The 25,577-nt window shown below is 39.9% G+C and overlaps 1 protein-coding gene across 1 annotated transcript in view; it reads right to left on the bottom strand.

Annotated features, from left to right (window-relative positions):
- The window catches only part of DNMBP (dynamin binding protein), a 98,020-nt gene that overhangs the window by 58,947 nt on the left and 13,496 nt on the right, over positions 1–25,577 (bottom strand). Inside the window, exons 2-3 of the mRNA XM_028098790.2 lie at positions 9,215–9,369; positions 7,366–7,488 (exon numbers count right to left, since the gene is read on the bottom strand). Coding sequence (XP_027954591.1) covers positions 7,366–7,488; positions 9,215–9,359 — 268 coding nt within the window. The 5' untranslated portion in view covers positions 9,360–9,369. The remainder of the gene's footprint in view (positions 1–7,365; positions 7,489–9,214; positions 9,370–25,577) is intronic.

Genomic DNA, 25,577 nt, shown 5'->3' with positions numbered 1-25,577 from the left:
TGAGCGAGAGGGGCAGAGGGAGAGGGAGAGAATCTCAAGCAGACTCCACAGTGAGCTAGGAGCCTGGCTCAGGGCTCGATCCCACAACCCTGAGATCAGGAGGACGCTCAACCAACTGTGCCACACAGGCAACCCCTCAGGAATGGTTCCTTTGTTGGAGGTACAGGGTGTGGGCAACAAGCTCTTCATTTATTTCCTCCAGAGGCCTTTTTGAACTATCCCTACCCTGACAATACATTATATTGAAATCTTAAGTGTGTTCTAGTAATCAGTACTTTTGTCAGGGTTTTTTGTTTTTTAAGATCTTATTTATTTATTTGAGAGAGAGAGCATGCGTACCCGCACAAGTTGAGGGGGAAGGGGCGAGGAAGAAACAGATTCCCCACTGAGCAGAGGGCCCAACTTGGGGCTGGATCCCAGGACCCCGGCATCATGACCTGAGCGGAAGACAGATGCTTAACCGACTGAGCCACACAGGCACCCCCAGTACTTTTGTTTTTGAAAATAGTTCCAATATCAATGTTTCAGGTTAACTTGACAAAATAGAAGCTGAACAGTTAGCATATGTCTTACTGTTGAAGAAGGTGAGGTAAAGAAAGGATAGGGCACAGTGATTCCGGAAAAAAATCAAGTTAAAATTCAGTCTTAGAGGATTCGCCCTGACTTAAAGAATTACTCTATAGTTCTGTACTAAATTGTTTTATAACAAACTCTTAATTATCTGATGATGAACTGTTTATTTTGTGGATTACCAGTTTCAACCTTTTTTAAACTTCTTACTTGACACCTAGTCAACTTTATTTCATCAGCAGAGGTAATCAAGGAACGCAACCAGCCTAAGTAAAATAAGACCAGGACAGCAAAGCACCTAACTAAGTCACATAAGTCATTTTATAGTCAAGCATATTTTGAAACTGGATTATCTTTTAGGGTATCAGCTTGCATGCTCTTGATTAACAAATTAACAAATAGATTAACAAATTGAGTCTGTCCTATCTTCCCATCAAGTGAATTACATATTCCTTAATGGCAGGTACCACTTCTCTTTTGTATTTCATGAATCGGATACCATGCCTTTTGCATAGCAAGCATTCAATGTCCATTTGATAATGACAATGATTCTCCAACTCTAACTCCCAAATAAATTAATTATATCTTCCCTCCAAAACTGGCTTCAAGCTGTTAGCTTCCCTTTTCCCTCTAATATCCTCTTATAAGCCTTTTTAAAAAAAATATTTTATTTATTTCAGTGCAAACGAGTGAGAGAATGAGACAGTGAGAGAGAGAGAGAGCAAGTGAGCATGAGCAGGGGGTAAGGGGAGAGGGAGAAGCAGACTCCCACTGAGCGGGGAGCCCAACACGGGGCTCATCCCAGGACTCCAGAGATCATGACCTTGAGCCAAAGCCTGACACTTAACCAACTGAGCCACCCAAGCATCCCTCCTTCTAATATCTTCTTGCAGAAATTATTTCCCCTCATTACTCGTTCTTGCTACCACCCTAGTCCAACAATCATCATCTCACTCTCCTAAACCTTGCCCCAGACTTTGTCTCTTCCAGTCTCTTCCCAATGATTCATGCCAAACTAATGTGATAAATGTACCAATTTTACCATATCCCTCCCCTGCTCAAACTTTTCTCTTGAGGCATGAAGGCGTCTTCCTACTCCCATAGGATTCTTCTCTAAAAATCCTATTCTTATTAACTGAAGTATATTTTTTAAAAAAAAGTTTGCTCTGGACACTCTCTAAAGAGGTTTAATTACTCAACTACCAAAAGACTATTTTTATGTTTTTACCTCAGTGCAACCTGGACATCTACGGCCAGTCATACCCCTTCCCCCACCGCTACCCCAGCCAGCCAATATTATCTCACCTATGAGACCCTATTTCACACAAGGGCACTTTCATTAGCTCCTATACAAGTCTGTCTATCTGAAACCCTAGCACACTTTTCTGAAGGACCTTAGAAACCCACATTCACCTTGGCCATCTGTAGCCTACTAACGAAATGATCATTTCATCACTCATTTTGACACTTGTATTTTCACAGACTACACAGCACCTAATGTATAAGCTTTTGTGCTTGGCAGTAGGCACCCTATTCATTTTCACTGATTTGATATGTTTTACTTAGAAATTCTTGAGAAACAGGGTCGTGGCCCTCTATTTCTATATTTCTTTCATTTATGACTCAATAGCCATTGGTTGGAACTTGGGGTCCTGAGAATGTTACAAGTGATTTTTTTCCCCACTAATTCTAAGGCTCCTCCATCAGAACCCCAGAGGGAACTCAGGGGAGACAAGGTTATTGTCCAGGCACAATACGCCTTTTGGGGAAGAAGAAGAACAAAAGCTGGCCACAACTCCTACTCCACTGGCTTGGGAATGAACGGGATTCCCTAACGCTGCAGAATGACAATGTTTTCCTTGCTTTGCCAGATCTCCAGGAAACCCTTATCACAGGGCTTGCTTTTCCTACTTTCACCTGGGTGACTGTTTTGATTAGCTTTATTACCTGGCAGACTGTCACTCTGTTGGCTACTTCTATGTAAAAAAGGTAAACTTTTTAAAAATCACAGTTTAGATCCTGAAAAGCACTTTAGAGATAATTTTGCTCAACACCTTTATTTTGTCGCTGGTACTGAGTTTTTTGCACAAGTCTCTCGTTTTCATCAGAGTCGTGCCGCCGTTCCCCTGGCATCCCAGGTGATTCCTGAGGACCGGAGGCTACCTAGTGGTCATTTCCAGACTTAGGAAACAACAATATGAGCAACTGCTGAAAGAGAGTGCCCAGATTTCGCAAATGGGAAAATAGGAAGTGTGGTGATCCTTAGGGTCAAGCTGAGGCTTCCACTCATGCACAGTTAATCCCAGCTGCCCGGCTGCCTGCTTCTTCTGCTTGGATTTTTTTCTTTGAGCAAGAAATGCATTCAGGTATAAGACGGTAAGAACAAATGCAAGTCTTCTTAGAATGTGAATATAAGTAGTCTGACTCTGTAGTATTAGGTGCCCCCCTGCATCGCAATGCCCAGGAAGACTATGTGCTTTATGTAGACTGAGCACACATGTTACTTAGATTTCCATGAGCCATGTCAGAACCTTAGCCTCATAGGTCACACACATGGCATCACAGACTTATGGCATGGGTGCTATATCATTCATCAGGTTATTTGTAAATAAATTTCTCCAAAAAGTTAAAAATAGAACTACCCAATGATCCAGTAATTGCACTATTGGAGTATTTATCCCCAAAATACAAAAACATTAATTCAAAGGGATGCATGCTTATTGCAGCATTATTTACAATAGCCAAATTATGGAAGCAACCCATGTGTCCATTGATAGATGAATGGATAAAGATCTAATACACACACACACACACACACACACACACACACAATGGAATATTATTCAGATTCAGCTATAAAAAAGAATGAAATCTTGCCATCTGCAACAACATGGATGGAGCTAGAGAGTACAATGCTAAGTGAAATAACGCAGTCAGAGAAAAACACATACCATATGATCTCACTCATATGTGGAATTTAAGAAATAAAACAAACGAGGGGCTCATTTGGTTGAGCATCTGCCTTCAGCTCAGGTCATGATCTCAGGGTCCTAGGATTGAGCCCCGAGCTGGTCTCCCTGCTTCTCCCTCTCCTTCTGTCCTTCCCCCCTACTCGTGCTCACTCTCTTTCTCAGATAAATAAATAAATGGATAAATAAAATCTTTAAAAACAAAAAGAAATAAATGAGCAAAATTTAAAAGAGAGAGAAACAAACCAAGAAAAGACTCTTAACTCTAGAGAACAAACTGATGGTTCCCAGAGGGGCGGTGGGTTGGGGGGATGGGTGATATAGGTGATGGGGATGAAGAGCACACTTTTGAGGAGCATTGAGTAATGTAGAGCCTTGCTGAATCACTATATTATATTCCTGAAACTAATATAACACTGTATGTTAACTACCAAATATTAATGTTTTCAGAGAAAAGTTGTACAATAGTAAATGAAAGACAAAGATTTTGTTTCTAAAAAGAAACTATACCGGCATTAAAATTAAAAACTTAATTTAAAAAATAACAATAAATTTATCAATTCATTTTTTTATTGGTCTTTTTGAGGGTGGGAGGTGGCCCAGAAACATAAAGTTATAGGCATTCTGTGTTACGTGAGGCAATTATTAGTGGTATTTCATCACTCCCCCTAATTTTCTTCTCTCCTCTTTCTCTGTATTTTCCTTGTCATACTCTCATTTTTGTTTTTTGTTCCCCCCGCTTTTTTTTCTCCCTCTGTTTATTTTTAAGACACTCAGGGGCCCTGGCCACCTGCATTGATCCTTCTAAGAGAAAACCTTGTTTTTCTTTTTTAGAATGTTTTTCTATTTGAGTTGACACACAATGTTACATTAATTTCAAGAGTCCGACAGAGTGATTCAACTTCTGTACATGTTATGCTATGGTCACGACAGGCATAGCTACCATCTGTCGCCATACATGGCGATTACAGTACCACTGACCACATTCCTCATGCTGCGGCTTTTATCCCTGTGGCTTCCTCATTCCATAGCTGGAAGCCTGTACCTCCCACTCCCTTCATGTATGTTGCCCATCCTTCCACAGCCCCCACCCTTCTGGCAATCACCACTTTGTTCTATTTATAGGCCTGATTCTGTTTTTGTTGTTGTTTATTCATTTGCTTTTTTGGATTCCACATATGAGTGAACTCATCTGGTATTTATCTTTCACAGTCTGACTTATTTTACTTGGCATAATACTCTCTAGGTCTATCCATGTTGTCACAAAAGGTACAATCTCATTCTTTCTGATAGCTGCGTAAGATTCCATTGTATATATTTACCACATGTTCCTTATCCATTTCTGTATCAATAGACACTTAGGTTGCTTCCATATCTTGGCTATTGTAAATAATGCTGTAATAAACATAAAGGTGCACATATCTTTTCAAATTAGTGTTTTCAGGGTTTTTTTTTTAAGATTTTATTTATTTTAGAGAGAGAGAGCACGCCCATGTGTGTGTACATGGGGGAAGGAGAGAGGGAGAGAGAGCAGGGGAGAGAGAATATTCCAACCAGACTCCACAAGGAGTGCAGAACCCAACTTGGGGCTCAATCCCATGACCCCGAGATCATGACATGAGCTGAAACCAAGAGCCTGACATTCAATCTATTGAGCCACCCAGGTACTCCGGTGTTTTCATTTCCTTTAGGTAAATTATTGGAATTACTGGGTCATATGGTATCTTCCTTCCTTCCTTCCACTCTTTCTCTCTTTTTTTCTCTCTTATTTATTTTGAGAGAGAGCGCATGTGAGTGGGGTGGTGAGCAGAGGGAGAAGGAGAGAGAGAACCTTAAGCAGGCTCCAGGCCCAGTGTGGAACCCAGCCCGATCTCACAACCCTGAGATCAAGACCTAAGCCATAACCAAGAGTCAGAGACTTAACCGAGTGAGCCACCCAGAAGCCCCTATTTTTAATTTTTTGAGGAACTTTCATACTATTTTCCACAGTAGCTGTACCAATTTACGTTCCCACCAACAGTGTACAAGAGTTCCTTTTTTTCTATATCCTCGCCAAGACTTGTTATTTCTTGCCTTTTTTTTGTTTGTTTGCTTGTTTTTAGCCATTCTGACAGGTATAAGGTGATATCTCATTGTGGTTTTGATCTGCATTTCCCTGATTAATGATGTTGAGCATCTTTCCGTGTGTCTGCTGAAACTCCATCAAAATAAAAAGCTTTTGTACAGCGAATGAAACCATCAACAAAATAAAAAGGTAAGTTACTGAATGGAAGAAGATATTTGCAAATGATAGTTCCAATAAGGGGTTAATATCCAAAATATATAAAGAACTTCTATAACCCAACACCAAAAAAACAAACAATCTGATTAAAACCCAGGCAGAGGGTCTGAATAGACGTTTTCCCAAAGAAGACATACAAAAACAGCCTTGTCTCTGAGTTTAAGTATAACTTAAAAGACAGTGAACGGTCCAAAACAATTGGACAGCTTTGTGGAAAGGAGAGTGACACCTGCTGGAAGGACTACTGGTGATTCCAATTCCAAAAAGAATCTCCCTGGAAGAATGTCCACACACACAAACCTTCCCGTGAAGATCAAGAAACCAGGCCCAATAAATTCTACCATTTTGCTGGGTGTCTTCACAACATCACACTGATCATAAACATCAGTTTGCGGAGTACTACTGGTTTTTGTGCTTATGCAGAAATGTGTGGACTTAAGTATATTTGGTGCAATGGTTTATAGTCCGTCTTTAGAAGTTCATATGTCTATCAGAGTGAAGTGAGAAATACTTGGAATGTCACTGCGACACGGCTACGACTATTCACGTTAAACCACTTCCTTTTAAACTTTAAACTAAAAGATGAGTAAGGTAACATTACCTAATGGTAGGGAGTCAAATGGGGCTGTTTTATATTTGTCTATTAATCTCCATACCAACAATTCCTCCTTGACTCTTATACATTTATAGTAATGTTGCTAGCAAAGTCATATCAGTTTTTAAGGGAAAAAAAGATAAATTTAGTCTGAAATGTGGCTACAATATGGGGCAGTGGAAAGAGAATGCTGGACTTACAATCAATCAGGTGACATGACTTTACTTTCTGAGGCCAAAAGTTCTCATCTGCAGGTAACATTCCTTGATTCTCATTTTCATTATTTCTTAAATGCAGTTAATAATATCTACTTTGCTACCTCCCAAAACTGTGGTAAGGCTCAGATGAGAATGTATCTGTGAGAAAATACTGTGGAAATTATAAAATGCTATGCAAATTATAAAATGCTATGCAAATATAAGGCATTATTATTGTCAGTACAATCTTGCTATTACACTCCAGAGGTTAGCCACTTCTAAAAATTAAAAAAAAAAGACCTAGTTGTCAAAATGGAACAACTCCACTAATTCTATTTTATTTTTTTTAGGGAGAGAGAAAGAGCGAGCAAGTGGGGACGGGCAGAGGGAGAGAGAGAGAGACAGAAGCAGACTCCCCACTGAGCATGGAGCCTGACGTGGGACTCCATCTCACAACCCTGAGATCATGATAGGAGCCGAAATCAAGGGTCAGATGCTTAACTAAGCCACCCAGGCGCCCCAACTATTCTTACTTTAAACAGTCTACTCTTGGGGCACTGGGTGGCTCAGTCGGTTAAGCGTCTGCCTTCGGCTCAGGTCATGATCTCAGGGTCCTGGGATCGAGTCCTGCACCCTGCTCCTCCCTCTGCCTGCCACTCCCCCTGCTCATGCTCATTCTCTATCAAATAAATAAATAATAAATAAATAATCTTTTAAAAAATTAAACAGTCTACTCTTGAATGGCCAACTTACCTCGATGGAGGGGAAGACTGTTCAATTCTTGGGATGTAAATTCACAGACACAGACAAACAGCCTCTCTCCTGCTTTTAGACTGGGAATGGTCACAGTTTCCACAAAACTGCTGGGGAACTGCCCTGAAATGAAAGCAAACATTTCTAATACTGGAATCTCATTTTCTGTCTGCGTCCCAGGACAAAATCGCTTTTTTTTTTTTTTTCTGAGCCCATTTACAGACACTGAATTGAAAACTAAGTACTCATAACTGGAGAATCTACTATAGAAAAAGTACAGTGCACAAAATTTAACGCATGCAGAGCATAGAGAATGCAATTCTATCTAATTAGCGTTAATTGGGGGCCACTCTACACAGGGCGCAGCGCAGAGGGAAAAACAGGTAAGAAAGTCTTGGCTCTCAAAGATCTTAAAATCTAATTCAGGCATCAGCAATAATTCCATTTGGAAATCTAGTGACACAATGGAGGTACACAAATTGCTGTGGAAGTTAGAGAAGGTAGAAAGTCTTTCAGGAAGAACATGAAAAATTTTATGAGAAAGCTTGCATTTGAGTCCGAAGATGGGGAGGGTTTTAATAGATAGTAGTAGACAGACAGACGGCCTGTCGGTCGGAAAGCACCAGAAAGTGGATCCCACCTTCTAGATATCTCTCGTATCCTCCACCTATCTCCAGACCCACCACCTTGGTCCAAGCCAGCAGCATGTCTCACCTGGGTTATGGCAACAACCTCCCAGTAGGTCTCCCTGCCCCTGGCTCTGCCCTTTCCTATCATTTTCTAATCCGCAGTAGCGAGCTTTCTCAACTACACACCGGATGTATAAAGCACCTGTACCGTTACCCCGTTCCGTAACTCCTTACCATGGCATCCTCTGTCCCCCACGATCCAGCTCCTTCTACTCTGCCCAGCACGTTCCCTCAACCTTTCACACCGCATGCCACGCTCAACTCTTCTCAGACCCTCCATGTTCTTTGTCAGCCCAGGACCTTTGGACAAGCAATTCTCTCCGTCTATCCTCTTCGCCTAACTCTTATTCATCATTTTTGTCTTAGCTGAGCCATCATTTCTACTGGGAAATAATCTATTATTGCCCAAATGTGGGGTAAGTGTCAACAGAGTCTGTTCGAAGGACTATATAACAAACTCCAGCTCAGACTTACATAAATATATATAAGTCAAGGACTGGATTTAACACAGGTGCACAGTGTGGGGGAAAAACTTCCACCCTTCCCTAGGCTAATGAATGAAAGAAACGGGTGCTAACATAGACTTTAAAGACTAGAAGAAAGGAAACCGCCGAGGGCAGTTGCAGCTTTAATAGATTTCGACCGACCACAGATCTGGGAAGGAGTGAACAGGATGCATCATGCTCTCTTGAAAAGAGTTGAAGAAAGGGTAGAAAATGTTTGAGGAAGACAGCCAGAGAAAACATGGGGGAGAGTGACTTAAGTTCCATAAATCAGAAATAAAGGCTGGTAGTGAAAAGTAAAGGCAAACAACAGGGTTCTGAATAAAGAAGTAACATGTGTTTTCAGAAGGAAAGCAATGGCGCTAAGCACAAAGGATAAAGACCCAGGGAGGGGAGGTAAATATGTGAACAGACAACTGGGCTGGGGACAGCTGGTATCAAACCATCTTAACCTTTGGAAGGAACCCATAAGGAGAGATGGAACGATAACAAACATTCTCTCCTCACTGGTAGAAACCACAGTAAAGACATAACAAAAAAACACAAAGGATTCTGAAGTTTATGGACTTGGGCTTCCCATTTAACCTTTATTTTTAATATGGAAAGAAGGGAGGGCTTGTGGTCTATTTTGTATCCGAGGAATTAGGAGCCTCTCACCTGTAACATCCTCTTTCCTTCCTAGAAGCCAAAATTCATCCACCACTGCCAACACTTCAATGACATCTCCCACGAAGAGCGGTAGTTCTTCGGATACACTAGGGCAGAAGTCAAAGATGGCTCGGACCACTGAGCCAGCCTCCATGTTTTACAACCTGGAAAGACAGGTCAAAAGAAAGTGGAAAGCATAACTATTTAACCTATTGGAATATAGGTCAATATCTTGAGAATGATAAAGCTTAAGATAGACACTTAGAATCACGTCAAAGCTAAGCAAGTAAGAAGTTTGTACTTTATACTTTAAAGAAATTAAGGTACTATCTCACAAAAACAATAATTTCCTCATACACTTTTCATTTGATTCTCAAGGCAATTCTGGAATTGGGGGGAAAAAAGTGACCTTTACCTATGAGTGACAGAAAAGGTACAAAGTTGGGAAATGCAGACTTCTCAATATGCCTGAAGAGGTCAATAAGGAAAAATTAACATTTTTCAAGTACAGGCAATATGGTACTTTTAAGATGTGGTATTTCAAAAGCAGGGATTTTAAATATGGCATTTCATTTATTTCCCCAGAACTATCTTAAAGATTAGGATACTTATGCTCAGAAAACTTAATTTGTCTAAGATCACAGAGTTCATAACAGCAGGACCAGGATTCAGGCCCAGGGCAGCCTGGCTCCTACCTACTGGGGGGAAAAAAAAAAAAAGAAGGAATGTGGGATCACACCTCAAAGGCAGAGATTTAAAATGTACTGAAAAGTAAAAATCCATGAAAAGAACAAGGGTGTTATAAAAATGACACCTCCAGACAAGATCTAGTACATACATACACTACACCAGACCAAGAATGTGTTTTCAGCTCAGACACCCATGGCCCAGGCTCGCATAGTATCCTCACACCATTATGGAGTCTGTGCTATGCTAAGCTGATGTGTCTCTTACCTTGACATGTGTGCCTGGGGAGCCTAAGTACGTGTTTAAGCCACAGAAAGGGAGGAACTAGGGGCGCCTGGGTGGCTCAGTCGTTAAGCGTCTGCCTTCGGCTCAGGTCATGATCCCAGAGTCTTGGGATCGAGCCCCGCATCGGGCTCCCTGCTCAGCAGGAAGCCTGCTTCTCCCTCTCCCACTCCCCCTGCTTGTGTTCCCTTTCTCGCTATGTCTCTGTCAAATAAATAAATAAATAACATCTTAAAAAAAAAAATGGAAAAAAGGGGGGAGGAACTAGCAGGCATGTACTCACCTGTAAACAATCAGCCCTGATTAGCAGCCTCTCTCCCTAGGTCTTTCTCGCGGAGAAGCTGACACTCTCCATAGTGTCCAGGCCTCAAGTCTATTCTCCTTTATTTACCTCTAGTATCTATCTGGTGTTGTTAGCGATGAGGATTCTAACTTTCATCTCACATATAACTATGCTGATAATCAAAAAGCGCTAAAAAAACAAAACCATGGTTATAGCTCCATTGAGTTTATTATCTAAGAAAACAGTGATGTGGACAAACATGTTAGGCATATGATGAATAACTGAGTATATGAATGTGGGGTACCTTTAAGATTTTAATGAATCATGCAACCCAATTCAACACTGCGTATGTAATGTGTACTATTGAGTAAAAGGAGCTTATCTTTGTGTTACTGGAACTTTTTTCTATAATGAGATGACTTGGGTGCACAGTGGAAAAGAGAAGTGGCCAGTAACATTCCCCACGTCCTCTGCCCTTTCCTACCATGTATTTTAAGTATAAAAGTCTAATTATAATCACATGCTTAGGAGGCAGCTTAATGTGAATGCAAAGTAACCAGGTGTCTGGAGTCAGAGACCAAGGTTCAAACGCCAGCTGAACTGTTTATTAGTTATTTCACCTTGGACATACTCTTTAAACTCTCTGGGTTAGCTTCCTGTTCAGAAAAATGGGGATAATTATACATTCATATGCATCATCAAGAGGATGACGATAATGATCAAAATAATTACAACAATGCCTAGTATTTCCTGAGCACTTACTATGTGCCACGCACTGTTCTATGTACTTCCTCCATTGAGTCCTCACAACAATCCTATCGTGTATTATTGGTTTCCACTTTGCAGATGCGGACACGGGTTCAGAGAGGTGATGTAATCTGTGCAAGGTCACACAGTAAGTCAGAGATGGAATGGAGATGGAAACCCAGATCTGTCCCCAAAGAGACAAGATGCTGCTGGTGTGAAAGCCCCTAGGATGGGGCTGGGACAGGAGGTGCTCAATCAATGCTAGCAGTTATTAAACGTTATTTCCATAGTCAGCTACAAGCTCAAGTCTGTCTCACTGAAAGATCATCACCAGAGAAAGTGCTATTTCAAGTACAGAAACACCACAGAATTGACCATTTCAACATGTCAAAACCTGGTTTAGCTTTGATCACGTTTAAAAATAGACACTTTATACCTCTCTGCCTTCTGCAATGGGAAGACATTGAATCTAGTTTAGTCTTTGACTGATGGGTGCAAGTTCATTATTAAGACCACACATTACTATACCGTGCAGTGATGCATAACACCAGGACTGTATAACTTTTGGGTCTTTCTGCTATCAGCTATCTCCTCAGTCAGCTTTTCTACCCTCTTTCTAGATGGCTGTTTATTCTCTGCTGGGGAGAGAAGACCACACAGACGCCGCCCAAGTTATTAGAAGTTCCCAGATACGTAAAAAGTAAACAAGCTCCGAAGGAAATGCTAACAAACTCTTCTCTGGTGGTAAACTACATGTGTTAGAGTTTTTCAACAGTTATTTTTCATGTGCTCTGAGGCCCCTTTCTTATTTTCTGGCTGTCCTCCAAATGGCTGACGTTGCCAGATGTCAGATTTCCATGTAAGGGTGGTGTCATAAATATTTTTTTTAAACAAGCATATTTTGCAAACCTCTTAGCCATCCATATATTATTAACACAACTCAAGGCTGGGCCATGGTGGATATTATTTTCCTCCTTCTAGTATATTTTCTCAAATTCCATCGCACTCTCAGACTAAATATATTACCTCATTATCTGAAATGTTAAAGAAAGAATTAGCATAAGATCTCTAGGATGTGAGAGAGAGAGAGACCCTATTACACTGAGGAGTGAACTCTGTGATGTGAAAGAGTTAAAGCTTCTCCCTGAGAACCTTTCTGACGCACCAGAACATGACTCAGAAGCAGAGGAGGGTCTGGCTCAATGAATACTTTTACTGACTGACCTCCTACCCTGTGGGAAGGAGTGCGTAATCGCGGAGGAACACCCTGCAAGGGTGCTGGAGTCGGAGTCTGGCTCAAGTGCAGGATTCGCGTGTGTGCGTGTGTGTGTGTGTGTGTGTGTGTGCGTGTGTCCGTGTGTGTGTGTCCGTCCAGAACGGAGATCTTCGTGTCCTCTGTTTTATGTGGCATATCATGAATTTCATCTCCGTCTTCTCTGCCCTGGATACCCTGTGAGAAGCAACTGTTATTGTTCCTGTCTGGGCCATTTTAGAGGCCTGGACAGATATTTTGAAACTTAATCATAAATAGATTATATAAACTGTTCCACCAACTCCAGATGGAAGGCAAAAGAACTGCAGAGGAAATCAGAGAAAGCAGAGGAAAGGGCTGCCCATAGAGCAGGATGTCAGGGACCTCAGGGAAGTCCGCTGTGAAAACACCATCTTCTCTCACTGGTGAATGCCCCCATTTCCGTTCTGCATTTGAGATAGAAAGGTCCTTAATTCTTCAAACTCTTTTAGAACATAGAACCCTACAAGGGAAGAGATTTTTGTCTGTTTTGCTCACTGGTCTAGAGCAGTGCTCAACACATAACATGCTTTTAAAGTTTTAGTGAGCAAATCATTTACCAAACTTTAGAAAAATATACGAAACTGTTCGTATCAAAATCTCTACTTCCACGTATCTAAAACGAAATTAACCATCTCTTCTCCACAAACAATTTGACCTTCCAGCTTGTGTAATAGTGTCCTGTAAGTCTTCCAGATCAAATACTCCTGTGGGCTTCTTCATTCTCTACAGCCGACGGTACACTAATAGCAACAGCTACCATCTGAGAATCTACTATGTGCCAGACACTGGGCTAGAAGCTTGAATCACGGCTGCACTGCAAGGTGGATAGCAAGGCTCTAGAGCCAGGGTGCCCGGGTTCAAATCCCAGTGCTACCCCTGGGCGGTATATCTAAACTCTCTCTAGCGACTACACAGCTTAGCCAGAACCAGAATTCAGGTCTGTTTGACTCCAGTGCCCATGTGTTTTGTTTTGTTTTGTTTTGTTTTCCTACAAGCATCGCTTCTCTTAAATCTCACTGGGTTCTTCCTTAGAAATCTTCTAGACTTCCATTTTCTTCTCTTTGGTTCTCCATTTTCTTATAAAAATTTTCCAACAGTGAAGTTGAAAGAATTTCACATCCACCACCTAGATTCTACCATTCACATCTTACCACAGTTACTTTATCACACCTCATCTCTCTTTATCCATTTATCAATCCATGTTACTTCTTGACACATTGCAAATATTTTTTTTTATTTTGATGCATTCATTTCAAAATAAACCACAGACTTTCCCCTCCAGCACTCTGGCATATAGATCTTAACAAGGGTCATTATCCGTTTACATTGTTGTTGTTAAGTCATTTTCCTCTTTTCTCGGCCAAAGATACAATTCTTTCTCCCCACAAATCTGTCAACGAACCTGGTTAATCTTTTAAACTGTTGATTTTTACATATTGTTCAGTTGCTTAAAAATTCACAAGGTCTTCCTGTTTTCTATAATTCATTCACGTACTTAACAAATATTTATCAAGCCTAATGGACTCAGTCAAATTCCCATGCAGACTTACCCCACTATTCTTCAAATATTTATTCTCTAATCCTGTCAGTGGCTGACAGGAGCATTCAACTCTCCTCTATTGTCCTAAACAGCTCAACTCCTATTCCAAAGTATCTACCCTACCCAGGGAAAAATAAAAACCTGCAGATAACTTGACCATTAATCTCAGAAGGAGATATGCAGGCTTATCTTTCAGTTAGAGAAAAAAAGAGAGAGATTCTTAACTCTACAGTGACATTTTTTAGTGACTCAAGGATATTTTAACACTTTCTATCAACTAATATCTGTGGCAGCTACCTCTTAATCCAGTTTTACGCCCGTGATGTACCAAAGAACATTCAAGATATAGTTCCTGCCCCCAAGAAGCTTAGCTTAGTCCCCACCATTTTCCCCAAACATGTTCTCCCTCAAATAAAATCTTTTTTAAAAAAAATGAAATCTTGCTATTTGCCACGACATGGATAGAGCTAGACAGTATTATGCTAAGTGAAATAAATCAGAGAAAGACAAATACCGTATGATTTAACTCATGTGGAATTTAAGAAACAAAACAAATGAACGTAATGGGGGAAAAAAGGCAAACCAAGAAACGGACTCTTCACTATAGAGAACAAACTGACGGTTACTGGAGGGGAGGTTGGGCAGGGGTGGGGCGGGGGGGTAGGTTTGAGTGAAACAGGTGATGGGGATTAAGGAGGGCACTTATGATGAGCACCGGGTGTTGTATGCAAGTGACAAATCACTCAAGTCTACTAATAGAATATCATTCAGCCTTAAAAAGTAAGGACTGACACATGCTAGAACATGATGAACCTTGAAGACATTATGCTAAGTGACAAGACGACAAATACTGTGTGATTTCACCTACGTGGTGTATCAAGAACAGTCAAACACAAAGAAACAAAGTCGAATGGTGGTTCCCAGGGACTGGGGTGAGGGGGAAACGAGTCTAGAGTGTCGTCAGTCTGGGGAGATGAAAAACTGGTGGTGATGGCCGCACAGCAACGCGAATGTGCTGCGCGCCGCAGATCTGCGCACTTACACGTGGTTAAAATGGTATCTCTTATGTTACATATATTTCCCACAGTAAACAAGGGGTTTTTAAAATGTATGTCATTAAATAAAGTCTTTAAAAAAAATAAAATGTCATACAGGCAAGAGGACATGAAGGCAGGCCTGGGGAACTTCGGTCATGTTTAATAAGCAACATATCTACAAGTCTGTACATACTTCCTGAAAAATCTCCTGAGATCACAAACTATCAACTTTTACCCTGACACTGATATTACACAGCTTAAAAAGTCATTTCCAAAGCAGTCTTTTTGAGAAACGAGCTGAGCCTGGTAGAGATGGAGGACACTGAACAATAAATCATGTGCTGGATGTCTTGCATTTCCCTCCTAGGCCTGCCCTCCACCTTCCTCTGCCCTGCCCTCTGCAACTGTGCTCCTCAGAGCTGACCCACAAGAACTGCATCAAGGTGCCTCTTTGCCTCTGGCTTCCAGTTGGGTTTAGCCAACAGGTGACACAGCAGAAGAGCTGAAGGTAGAAGGATGGTAAGGTGGGGCTATTTACTCCCCTGGCTACTTCCCTGCTGGGCTATCAGTTGGCTCCTAGTTCCCTGCCCCTACAGGCCTGGGGTGGCTCTCCTGCCTGCCTGGGATTGTTATATACCCCAAACTTGTCCATTCCATTCTAAGTAGGACCTCCTCAAATGACCCAACTTGAGCGTACCTTCCATATTCTGCTAGGCCCCTGATGGATACATGCCCAAAGGTATTTTCGGGAGTTCTGAGCACTGTGCATGAAAAAAAATGGGGAACAAGAATACGGAAAACTATAAAATTAGTTTTCTAAATCCACCACTGTAAATCCAGGTGAGAGATAAGAGCTAGAGATGTAATTTTGAAGGCTTCAAAAAATATTGATAAAGATACTGATGTCTGGAATACTCCACTAAAAAAATAGCCCCACTCTTGATGGATTTGGTGCATGGGACCCAAACTCTAAATTCTTGTTTTGAAACTCTGAGCCATCTATTTTACTACTAGGAAAGTAGGACGCATTGTATGAGAGTTTTGAAAATTTATTCTTTGAAAAAGCACTGGTGACACTTTCAATATTCTTCCTAATATTTCCCAATTCATAGAAGTCTAAATTCTGGGATTCCAGAACAAAATTTCTGAAGGGGTTTCCTTAACAAAGGACTGCTGTTTCTCCTTTCTTGTTTGCTCCTGCAGGGGGGGAACCCTGGCGTACACAAGTACATCTCTGCCTACCTGACAAGAGCTGGGGAGGAGGGTCTTCATTGTCAGGACTCTCCAGCATAGGTTTCTTCAAAGGAATATGCTTTCATGAGCACGTGGAAATTTCTTTAGGTCTTGCATTACCTGAAACATTACCTTTTGGGAATGGGAATCCATTTTAAAAATTTCAAGTCCTGGCAATGAGAAATAATATTTAACTTCAAAAAGCAATTGTGCAGTTCTCTTATTCTTGACAATACAGGGCTAAAAAAGAATAGTCTCTTTGCTTTGTGTGAAGGGATCAGAGGTGTCAGAAAATGAAGTTTAAATCTGTTTCAGGAAGGAAATGAGAGAAGCTAGGAAAACAGCATTTCCTCCTTCTGGTTTATGCCACTGGAGTTCATCTTGGATAGAAGGTCAAGAGTCACTGCCAGGTGATTACTCAGAGACCCAGCAATGGATGAGGAGAAAAAGTAGAATCCATCTTGATCATGGAGTCCCCAATGAGGCTGAGTAGTACAGTCTGGGTCAACCTGTCCTCCTGCAACAGAACCTTCTGCTTACTGCTCTTCTGATGACAACAGAAAAAAATGAAAAGCCTGCTCTGACTTAGGGTGATCAGAGTAATGAGGGTAGAAAAGGAATCAGCTATCATAAACTGCCTTACAATTTATATTATATTTTGCTTGTTTCAAATTGGTCCCAAGTTGGAAGGCTGCAACCTCGGCAGACGGACAGGATATAGATCAGACTTCCCGCCAATCGCAGAAAGGCCCTTCGTTCCACCACTTCAGGACTTAAACCAAATTCTTCTCATCTAAAACAAAGTCGTAGCTACTTTTTAAAAAATGTGCTTGTCTATCTCTACATCAATTTTGTCTTTTTGACAAAATTGTACTGGTAGACGAAGGTCCCAAGGTTAGTATTTCAGGACCTACCAAGTTTGAAGATATTTCCGTTAAAGAAATATTTTCAGATGGGTCAACCTAAGAGTTTCTGAAGTATCCTCTCAGGTGCCCATTTCTTAAACGGCACGTGAATCTCAATTATGGGTGGAAATTTACGAATTACTGACTCATAAGTAAATACACTGGACATGTCTGAGCTAAGCAGCTGAGCAATACATTAAAATTCACAGCTCTGCTATGCTGTATATATAATAAATGCCAGATAACAGATCTGATAGCAGTTGCAGAAGTGCAGATGAAGATGAAACTAAAATGAAACTTTCGGGTGACACTGCAGATAACAAGGAGCACCACGAATGTATGAGAACAGGCAGTTTTTAGGACAGTTTCCAGGGAACGCCAAGAAAATGTATTAACCCAGTGTTCCAAACTGTGAGGATAAACGTTACAAAGATCTGCAAGGTAGGCATCTTGTTTCTCTTCCTTATCTGTTTCAAGTACAAGCTAGTTTTTTGCTAAGGAAAAAGATTTAAAAAGACAGGAGTTTCTCAGCCTACTTTATAAAATATTCTTGGTATTTCAGAAGGAAGGATAAGAAAAGGAATTCTAAAAACAAAAGATTCTGAGGAAGAAGAAATAGGGAGGAAAGAAGCTGTCCAACTGGTATTAAAAGTAGCTGAGACCATTTTCAAGATGGGTGACTTAGCTCATTTCAAAGAGCACCACCATCCAAGCACCATGGAAAACAGAGACAACAGCTTTATATGAACAAATAACAAAAACGAATACTTGCCATTTATAGAAACTAGAACCACTAAATTTGAAAGGAAAATGTATACATGGAATCTTCTGGTAGTGTCTATTTAAAACAACTATTTTGTTGAAGATTTTATACCTATGTTCCCAAAGGATTAGTCTGTAATCTTCTTTTCCTTAAATGTCCTTGTTAGATTTGTGTATATGGGATAGGCTAGCCACATGAAGAATGGGGAAGTGTTCCTTTCTCTATTTTCTGAAAAAGTCTGTGTGAGACTGGTATTGTTTCAACCTTAAATATTTGATAGAATTCATCAGTAAAATAACCTGGGCCTACAAACTTCAAGGAAGGGTTTTTAATTAAATATCCAATACTTTTAGCAGATACAGGGCTATTCAAATTTTCCATTTCTTCTTGTTTCAGTTTTAGTAAGTTGCGTTTTTCAAGAAATGTGTCCATTTAATCCAAGCTATCAAATTCGTTGGCATATAGTTGTTCATAATATTCCTTTATTAATATTTTAATATCTGTATGATCTGTAATGATATTGGAAATTTTTGTTTTCTCTCCTTTTTTCTTAGTCTTGCTAGGAGGTTATTAATTTTGTGGATCTTTTCAAAGAATCAGCTTTTGGCACTGTTAAATGTCTATTGTTTGTTTTCTGTTTCACTGATTTCTTCTTCTATTAATCTTTATTTCCCTGCTTCAACCTTGGGTTTAATTTATTCATCTTTTTCTCATTCCTGTGAACACTTAGACAATAGATTTTAAATCCTTCTTCTTTTTCAAAATAAGCAACTAAAGCTATGAATTTCCCTCTACACAGTGCTTTAGCTGCATCCCACAGATTCTGATACGATGCTTTCACTTTCATTCAACCAAAAAGCCTAATTTCCCATATGATTTCTTCTTTTAACTATGGGTTACTTAGAAGTGTATTGTTTACTTTCCAAATGCTCCATATATCCAGTGATCTTTCTGTTATTAATTTCCAGTTTAATTCTGTTGTGGTCAGGGAATGTACTTTGTATTATTTTTTAAATTCAGTTGAGATATTTTATGGCCCAGCATATGGTTCTATCTTCGTGAGTGCTCTATGCACACTTCTGCTGTTGTTGAGAATAGTGCTCTATAAGTGTCAGTTAGGTTAAGGTGATTGATGGTGGCATTTAGATCATGAAGATCCTTATTGATTTTTATCTACTTGCTCTGTCAATACTGAGAAAGGGGTATTAAACTCCTAACTCTTAATGAAATTTGTTTGTTCTTCTCTTTACTTCTGTTGGTTTTGCTTCATGTATTTTGAAGCTCTGTTATTAGCACATTTAGAATTTTTCAATCATTTTGATGAATTGACTCTTTTATCATAACAATATGTCCCTCTTTATCTTGTTAACACTTCTTATCTTGAGCTCTACCTTCTCTGATATCAATATAGTCACGCCAGCTTTTTCCTTACAGTTTACACGGTTTACCTTTTTCTACTTTTTTTAACTTTCAACATATCTATGCCTTTATATTTAAAGTACATCTCTTTTTTCCTTCACCTTTATGAAGATATCATTGACATATGACGTTGTGTAAGTTTAAGGTACACAATGTGATGATTTGATATATGTATATATTGCAAAATGATGACAATAAGATTAGTTAAGATGTCCATCACCTCACGATATTAGAATTTTTTTGCAGTGAGACCACTTAAAATCTACTCTTTTAGCAATTTTCAAGTATATAATACAGTGTTAACTACAGTCATCATGCTGTGTATTAGATCCCCAGAACTTACTCATTTTATAACTGGAAGTTTGTACTCTATGACCAACAACCTCCCATTTCTCCCACTCCTCAGCCCCTGACAACCATCATTCTACTCTCTGTTTCTATGAGTTTGGCTTTTTTTAGATTCCACATATAAGTGAGTTCACACAGTATCTGTCTTTCTCTGACTTATTTCTAAAATACCTCTCTTTTAAACAGTTAAGTCTGATCACTTATACTTTTAAGTTAAAATACTTAGACGATTTACATTTAATGTTATTGATATGGCATTTGCTTTCTACTTGTCCCATTTGTTTGTTCCTTCCTGCCTGCCTTATTTCAAGGTAGTCAAATATTTTTTAGTAATCCATTTCATTTCCTCTATTGGCTTCTTAGCTATACCCCTGGATTTCTCAATGGTTGTTCTAGGAATTACAATATGCATCTAATTAGAATTAACATTATACCACTTCACATACAATGTATGAACTATACAACAGTATAATGCCATTTACCACACCATGCTGTCCTTTGTGTTATTTGTCATATATACTTCCTCTACATATTTGTGGTAGTCTTAAAATATCTGTACAAATTTTTAGATACTGCTCCCTTCAAAGAGAAGAGCCTGATCCCTCTCCTCTTGATTGTGGGCTTTACTAGTGACTCATTTCTAAACTACAGAATGTGGTGGTATTGTGTGATTTCCAAGACTAGGCTGTAAGGACACTCAGGCAGCTTTATGGAAGCCCACATGGTGAAAATGAGGCCTCCTGTCAACAGCCTCGTAAGATCTTAGAAGGAGATCCTAGAGCCCAGTCAAGACTGCAGATGAATGCAGCCCCAGAGAATATCCTGATGGCAACTCATGATAGACTGAGCCAGAACTACTCAGTTAAGCCACTCTTGAATTCCCAACCAACAGAAACTGTAAGATATTTATTGTTTTAAGCCATTAACTTTGGAGATAATCTATTATACAGCAGTAAATAATTGATGCAATATAAGCCCCATAATGCCATTTTTGTTGTAAACAGTCAGCTGTTTTTTTAAATAAATTAAGAAAGAAAAGTCTTTCACATTTGCCTATATAATTACCATTTCTAGTGCTCTTTATTCCTTTCTACAGATCTGAGTTTCCTTCTGGTATCATTTCCCTTTAGCCTAAAAAACATCCTTTAGCATTTCTTAGAGTATTAAGTCTGTTGGCAGTAAATGCTCCCAGCTTTCATTTATCTGAAAATATTTTTAAGATTTGAGAGAGAGACGTGTGTGCAAATGCATGAGTGGGGGGAGGGGCAGAGGGAGAGGGAGGGGGGAAGGAGACATCCCAAGCAGACGTCAAGCTGAGTGCAGAGCCTGACATGGGACTCAGTCTCATGACCCTGAAATCATGACCTGAGCCAAAACCAAGAGTTGGCGGCCCAACCGACTGTGCCATTCAGGCGCCCCTATCTGAAAATATTATTTCGCTCTCATTTTCACTCTCATATCTTCCTCTATGTATCTTTTTTCCTCTGGCTACTCAACAATTTTTCTCTTTAAGTTTGGTTTTCAGAAGGTGAGACAATGTGCTCAGGTGTAGTTTTCTTCCTATTTTGTTTCAGGTTCAGAGTTTTTTGGATTGTGGGTTGATATTTGTTGCAAAATTTGGGGAAATTGTGGTCATTATTTCTTCAAATATAATTTCTTCCTTGTCTTCCCTCCCATCTTTATGGGACTCCAATTAGACATATGTTCAACTACTTGATATTGTCTCACAGTCATTATAGCTTTGTCATCCCGTGTCCCCAACCTTTTTGCTCTTGGCTTTTAGGTTGGATAACTTCTACTTATCTGCCTTCTAACTCAGTGGCCTCTCTTTTCTGCATGTCTCTCATGGTCTCATAAATCCATCCAGTTAACCTTTATTTTAGCTATTCTACTTTTCAGTCCTAGAATTTCCATTTGGCTCTTTTTAGTAGTTCCATTTCTCTGCCAATGTTCCCCATCTATTCATTATGTCCATCTCTTCTTTTAAATATCTGAACACATTTACATCAGCTGCTTTAAATTCTTTGTGTGCTAAATCCACCATCTGGGCCATCATATATCTTTTTCTCTATAGTATGGGTCACGTTTTTGCTTGTCATATTTTTACTTCTTTATATTTCAGTAATTTTTATTGTATGCTAAATATTGTGGATGAAATGCTGTACAAAGCCTAGATTATGTTGTTTTCCTTTAATGGGTATTGAATTTTTATTTGATAAGCAGTTAAATTACTGGAAGATCCTTTTGATCCTGTTAGGTTCGGTCTTATGCCACATTGGGTGGGTCTCTTTTGGTTTTTGTCCCTAGTCTTAAGGTACGGCCTTTACTCTAGGGTGTTGTTCTCACTCCTAAAGTGGTCCTATCTGGGGCCCCAAATGAATGCCTTAAGTGCTCATCAAGGTCTCTCACTCTGGCTGGACTAGAACTCCAACATTTCTGGGCACTGAGACCCCCTCAGGTGAGGTGGGCTGAGCACCCTGAGCCCGCCTCAGTCTCTGTTCACCTCTCAGCCCCACAGCAGCCACTCTGTGTCAGGTCTCACAGAGTCTTGCCCTGTGCAGGCCCAGCCTGGCCCTTGGCCAAGCAACTGAGGGAAATCCTTGAGCAGATTCCTGTCCCCTATACCCATATGCTGCTCCCTCTCCTCCTGTACCCTCTCCTACAAATCAGCCTTCTTGGTAGCCCCAAACTCTTGATCTCTTCCTCCTCTGTTCAGTGAGACCATTGCTCCACCTCCCTGGGCTGTACTTGGGAAAATGTCCCCAGGCAAAAAGCCAGGGTGAATATGAGGTTCATCTGGTGTTTCCTTTCTCTCAAGGATCACAGACCCGTGCTGCCTATTGTTTAATGCCTGAAAACAGCTGCCTCATGTTTTCCCCAGGTTTATAGTTGTTTACAGTGAGAATATAAGTCTGACACTGGTTTTTCCATCAAAGAAGCATTTCATAGCATTTTGTATTTGCAAATGTCTTGTATTAAACTTCTCCGGTTTGTAGGTTAGAATATCTTTTTCTAACTCTAAATTTTAAACTCTCTGAATTTTGTATATGTCAACAGTAGGTTTTCCCATAATATTGGGAGGCAACCACTGTAGCCGGAAGACACAGCTTCCTCCAGGTTTCTACCATGTAGATCCAGGAATCTCTCTGATACTACTGGGTACAGGGAAGGAAGGGCTCCAGTGATGTCCAAAATTAAATTTTCCAACAGCCAGGCAGAAGGGAACTTAGAATAGGTAAAATATAACTTAGATGAATAAATAGTCAACATCTTTACACCATAGTGCTGTGAAATAAAATTGATAGCAGCAACACAGAACTAAAACAAGCCAAGAATCAGTGAATCGGTAGATCAGAGGAGCACCATAATTGACCATTTGTTCCAATCCTCTAGCAACACATTTGACATACCCTTACAACTTTTAGTCATTTTCATCCCCATGTCTATTCACCTCTGTATTCAGCTATATGCCTTGTTCAGCTATTTCTTGTGTTTATAATATATACTGTTGTAGATCAAACTGTTATTCAAAATTCATCACCTTCTTTATAATAGAATTATGGATCCAAACACTTTGCTGTGTGATTGTGCAGTGCCTCCCACTGTGGGCAGAGTTCCCTGTCATATTTTTGTTGGACTTGGCCATGTGATTTGCTTTGACAAATGGAGTGCCATGGAAAGGGCATGAGCAGAAGCTTTAAACCATATTTTATGGTTTGGCCTGTCCCCTTGTGCTCTAATAACCCACCATGAGATGAGCATGCCCTGGGAAGCTGCTGCCCCTTCAGCCAGGGCCCCAGAATGAAGACAAGGGGAAAGAGACTTGCACCCAAATGAAAACCCGTTGAGTTCTACCTGGCCCAGCCTAGATCAGCCAAACTGCAGCCAGACTTCAGACCCAGGATGATGATAGCAAATGGTTGTTGGGATAAACCACTGAGATTTTAAAGTTATTTGTTGCACAGCCAAAAAATTTAAAAAATTTTTTTTAAAAAGACACAATATAGATGCTAGATGTTTTGAATGGACCAGCTGGGCACCTCACTCTTCCATCAAACACATATAACTCTTATCATCTGGATAAACTATTATCTTTTAAGATCCAACTCAAATAATACCTCCTCTACAAAGCCTATAGGATTAGGCCTTATGTCTTATACATTCTATAGGGCAAGGATTCTTTTTGTCTATTTTATTGTATGTATATCAAGCACCTAGAGCACTGCCTGGTACAGAGCAGGCCCACCATAAATATTTGCAGAATGAATGATTGAACGCACTGAACTGCTTTAAGTTATATACCAAAATATATAGTCACATTCCCAATGATCATGCTATTCTTTTCCACAGAGCTGTATGGGGTCTCATAGGGCCTCACTTCCAGGTTAGGGAGGGTTGGACTTTGATTTTTTAGGTACTTGGAAGCATCTGAAATGTTTGAGTAGGCAAGCAGATGCTTAGAATCAGAACTGGTTGCAAGTGACTGAGCACCCCCAAATAAAAGTGGGGAAAAAGGGTGGGGGAGTGTGTGTGTGTGTGTGTATGTATGTGTGTATACATATAATTTTTCTTCAGATGAAAACAAAGGTATTCTAAGGAAAATCATTCTGGTTGTTTCTTTCCATATCATTTCTTTAAAAACAGGTTTATTAAGTTATAATTCACATACAATTTATCCACTTAAAGTATACAATTCAATGTATTTTAGTATTTTCCCACAGTTGGGCAACTTTCACCACTATCAACTTTAGAACATTTTCACTATCTCAAAAAGAAACTCCATACCCATTAGCGGTCACTTCCTATTTCCCTCCAACAGTCTCCCCCACCCCCACCCCACCCCACTTCCAGCCCCAGGCAACCAGTAATTGACTTTCTGTAAATTACTATTCTATAAATACTCTGTATAGATATGCCTATTCTGGACATTTCATATAAATGGAATCATACAGTATGTGGTCTTTTGTGACTTTTTTTTCATTTAGCATAACGTTTTCAAGGTCTTCATATCATTTTCAACTATAAATACAATCAGCTTAAAACATAGGTAATAATTAAAGAGCACAGAGTACAAAGCCAGACTGCCCAGATTTATATCCTAGCTCCACCCCTTATTAGAATTATATGATTTGAGGTAAGTTACTTAACTCCTCTGTGCCTTAATTTCCTCCTCTGTAAATGGGTTTAATAATAGAACCTGCCTCCTAGGGTCATAGTGAAATTGAAATGAATATATGTAAGGCACTTAGAACAGTACCTTACACATACTAAGCATTATATAGGTGTTGGCTGCTATTATTATCTGTGTTAAAGAGAACGGGATTGTGGATAGATAGTCTCAGAATCTTTTTCATACCTTAGGATGTGTTTTGGTATTCAATAGGTTTGAAAATGAGTGTCTCAGCTGGAAGAAATGGGGAATGACTGCTAATGAGTATAGGGTGAAGCAAATGTTCTGGGATTAGATAGTGGCCATGGTTGCACAATTTTGTGAATACACTTTAAAAAACCTCATTCAACTGTATACTTTTTAAGAGGTGAATTTTATGGTTTGTGAGTTATTTCTCAATTTTTTAAATTGAGTGTCTTTTCTATTTCAGCAATTGCTATACTTGCGGCAAAATAGTGATGGCGTACATGAATATTCTGCCTTGAAAAAAGTTAGAAATTTAAATAGCTTCCCTATTCTGCCCATGCACCACCTCCCCCATGGTTTCTCCTGTGCTTCATGGTTTTTGTTTTTGTTTTTTTAAATATTTATTTATTTGAGGGAAGAGTGGCGAACGGAGAGGGAGAGTCTTAAGCAGATTCCGTGCTAAGGGAAGAACCCCACA

This window comes from Eumetopias jubatus, unplaced genomic scaffold (genome assembly GCF_037043125.1).
Source record: "Eumetopias jubatus isolate StellerSeaLion01/CBP00866 unplaced genomic scaffold, mEumJub1_p1.0 scaffold_17, whole genome shotgun sequence".
Taxonomy (NCBI): Eukaryota; Metazoa; Chordata; class Mammalia; order Carnivora; family Otariidae; genus Eumetopias; species Eumetopias jubatus.
This window is presented reverse-complemented; position numbering and strand designations above follow the sequence as displayed.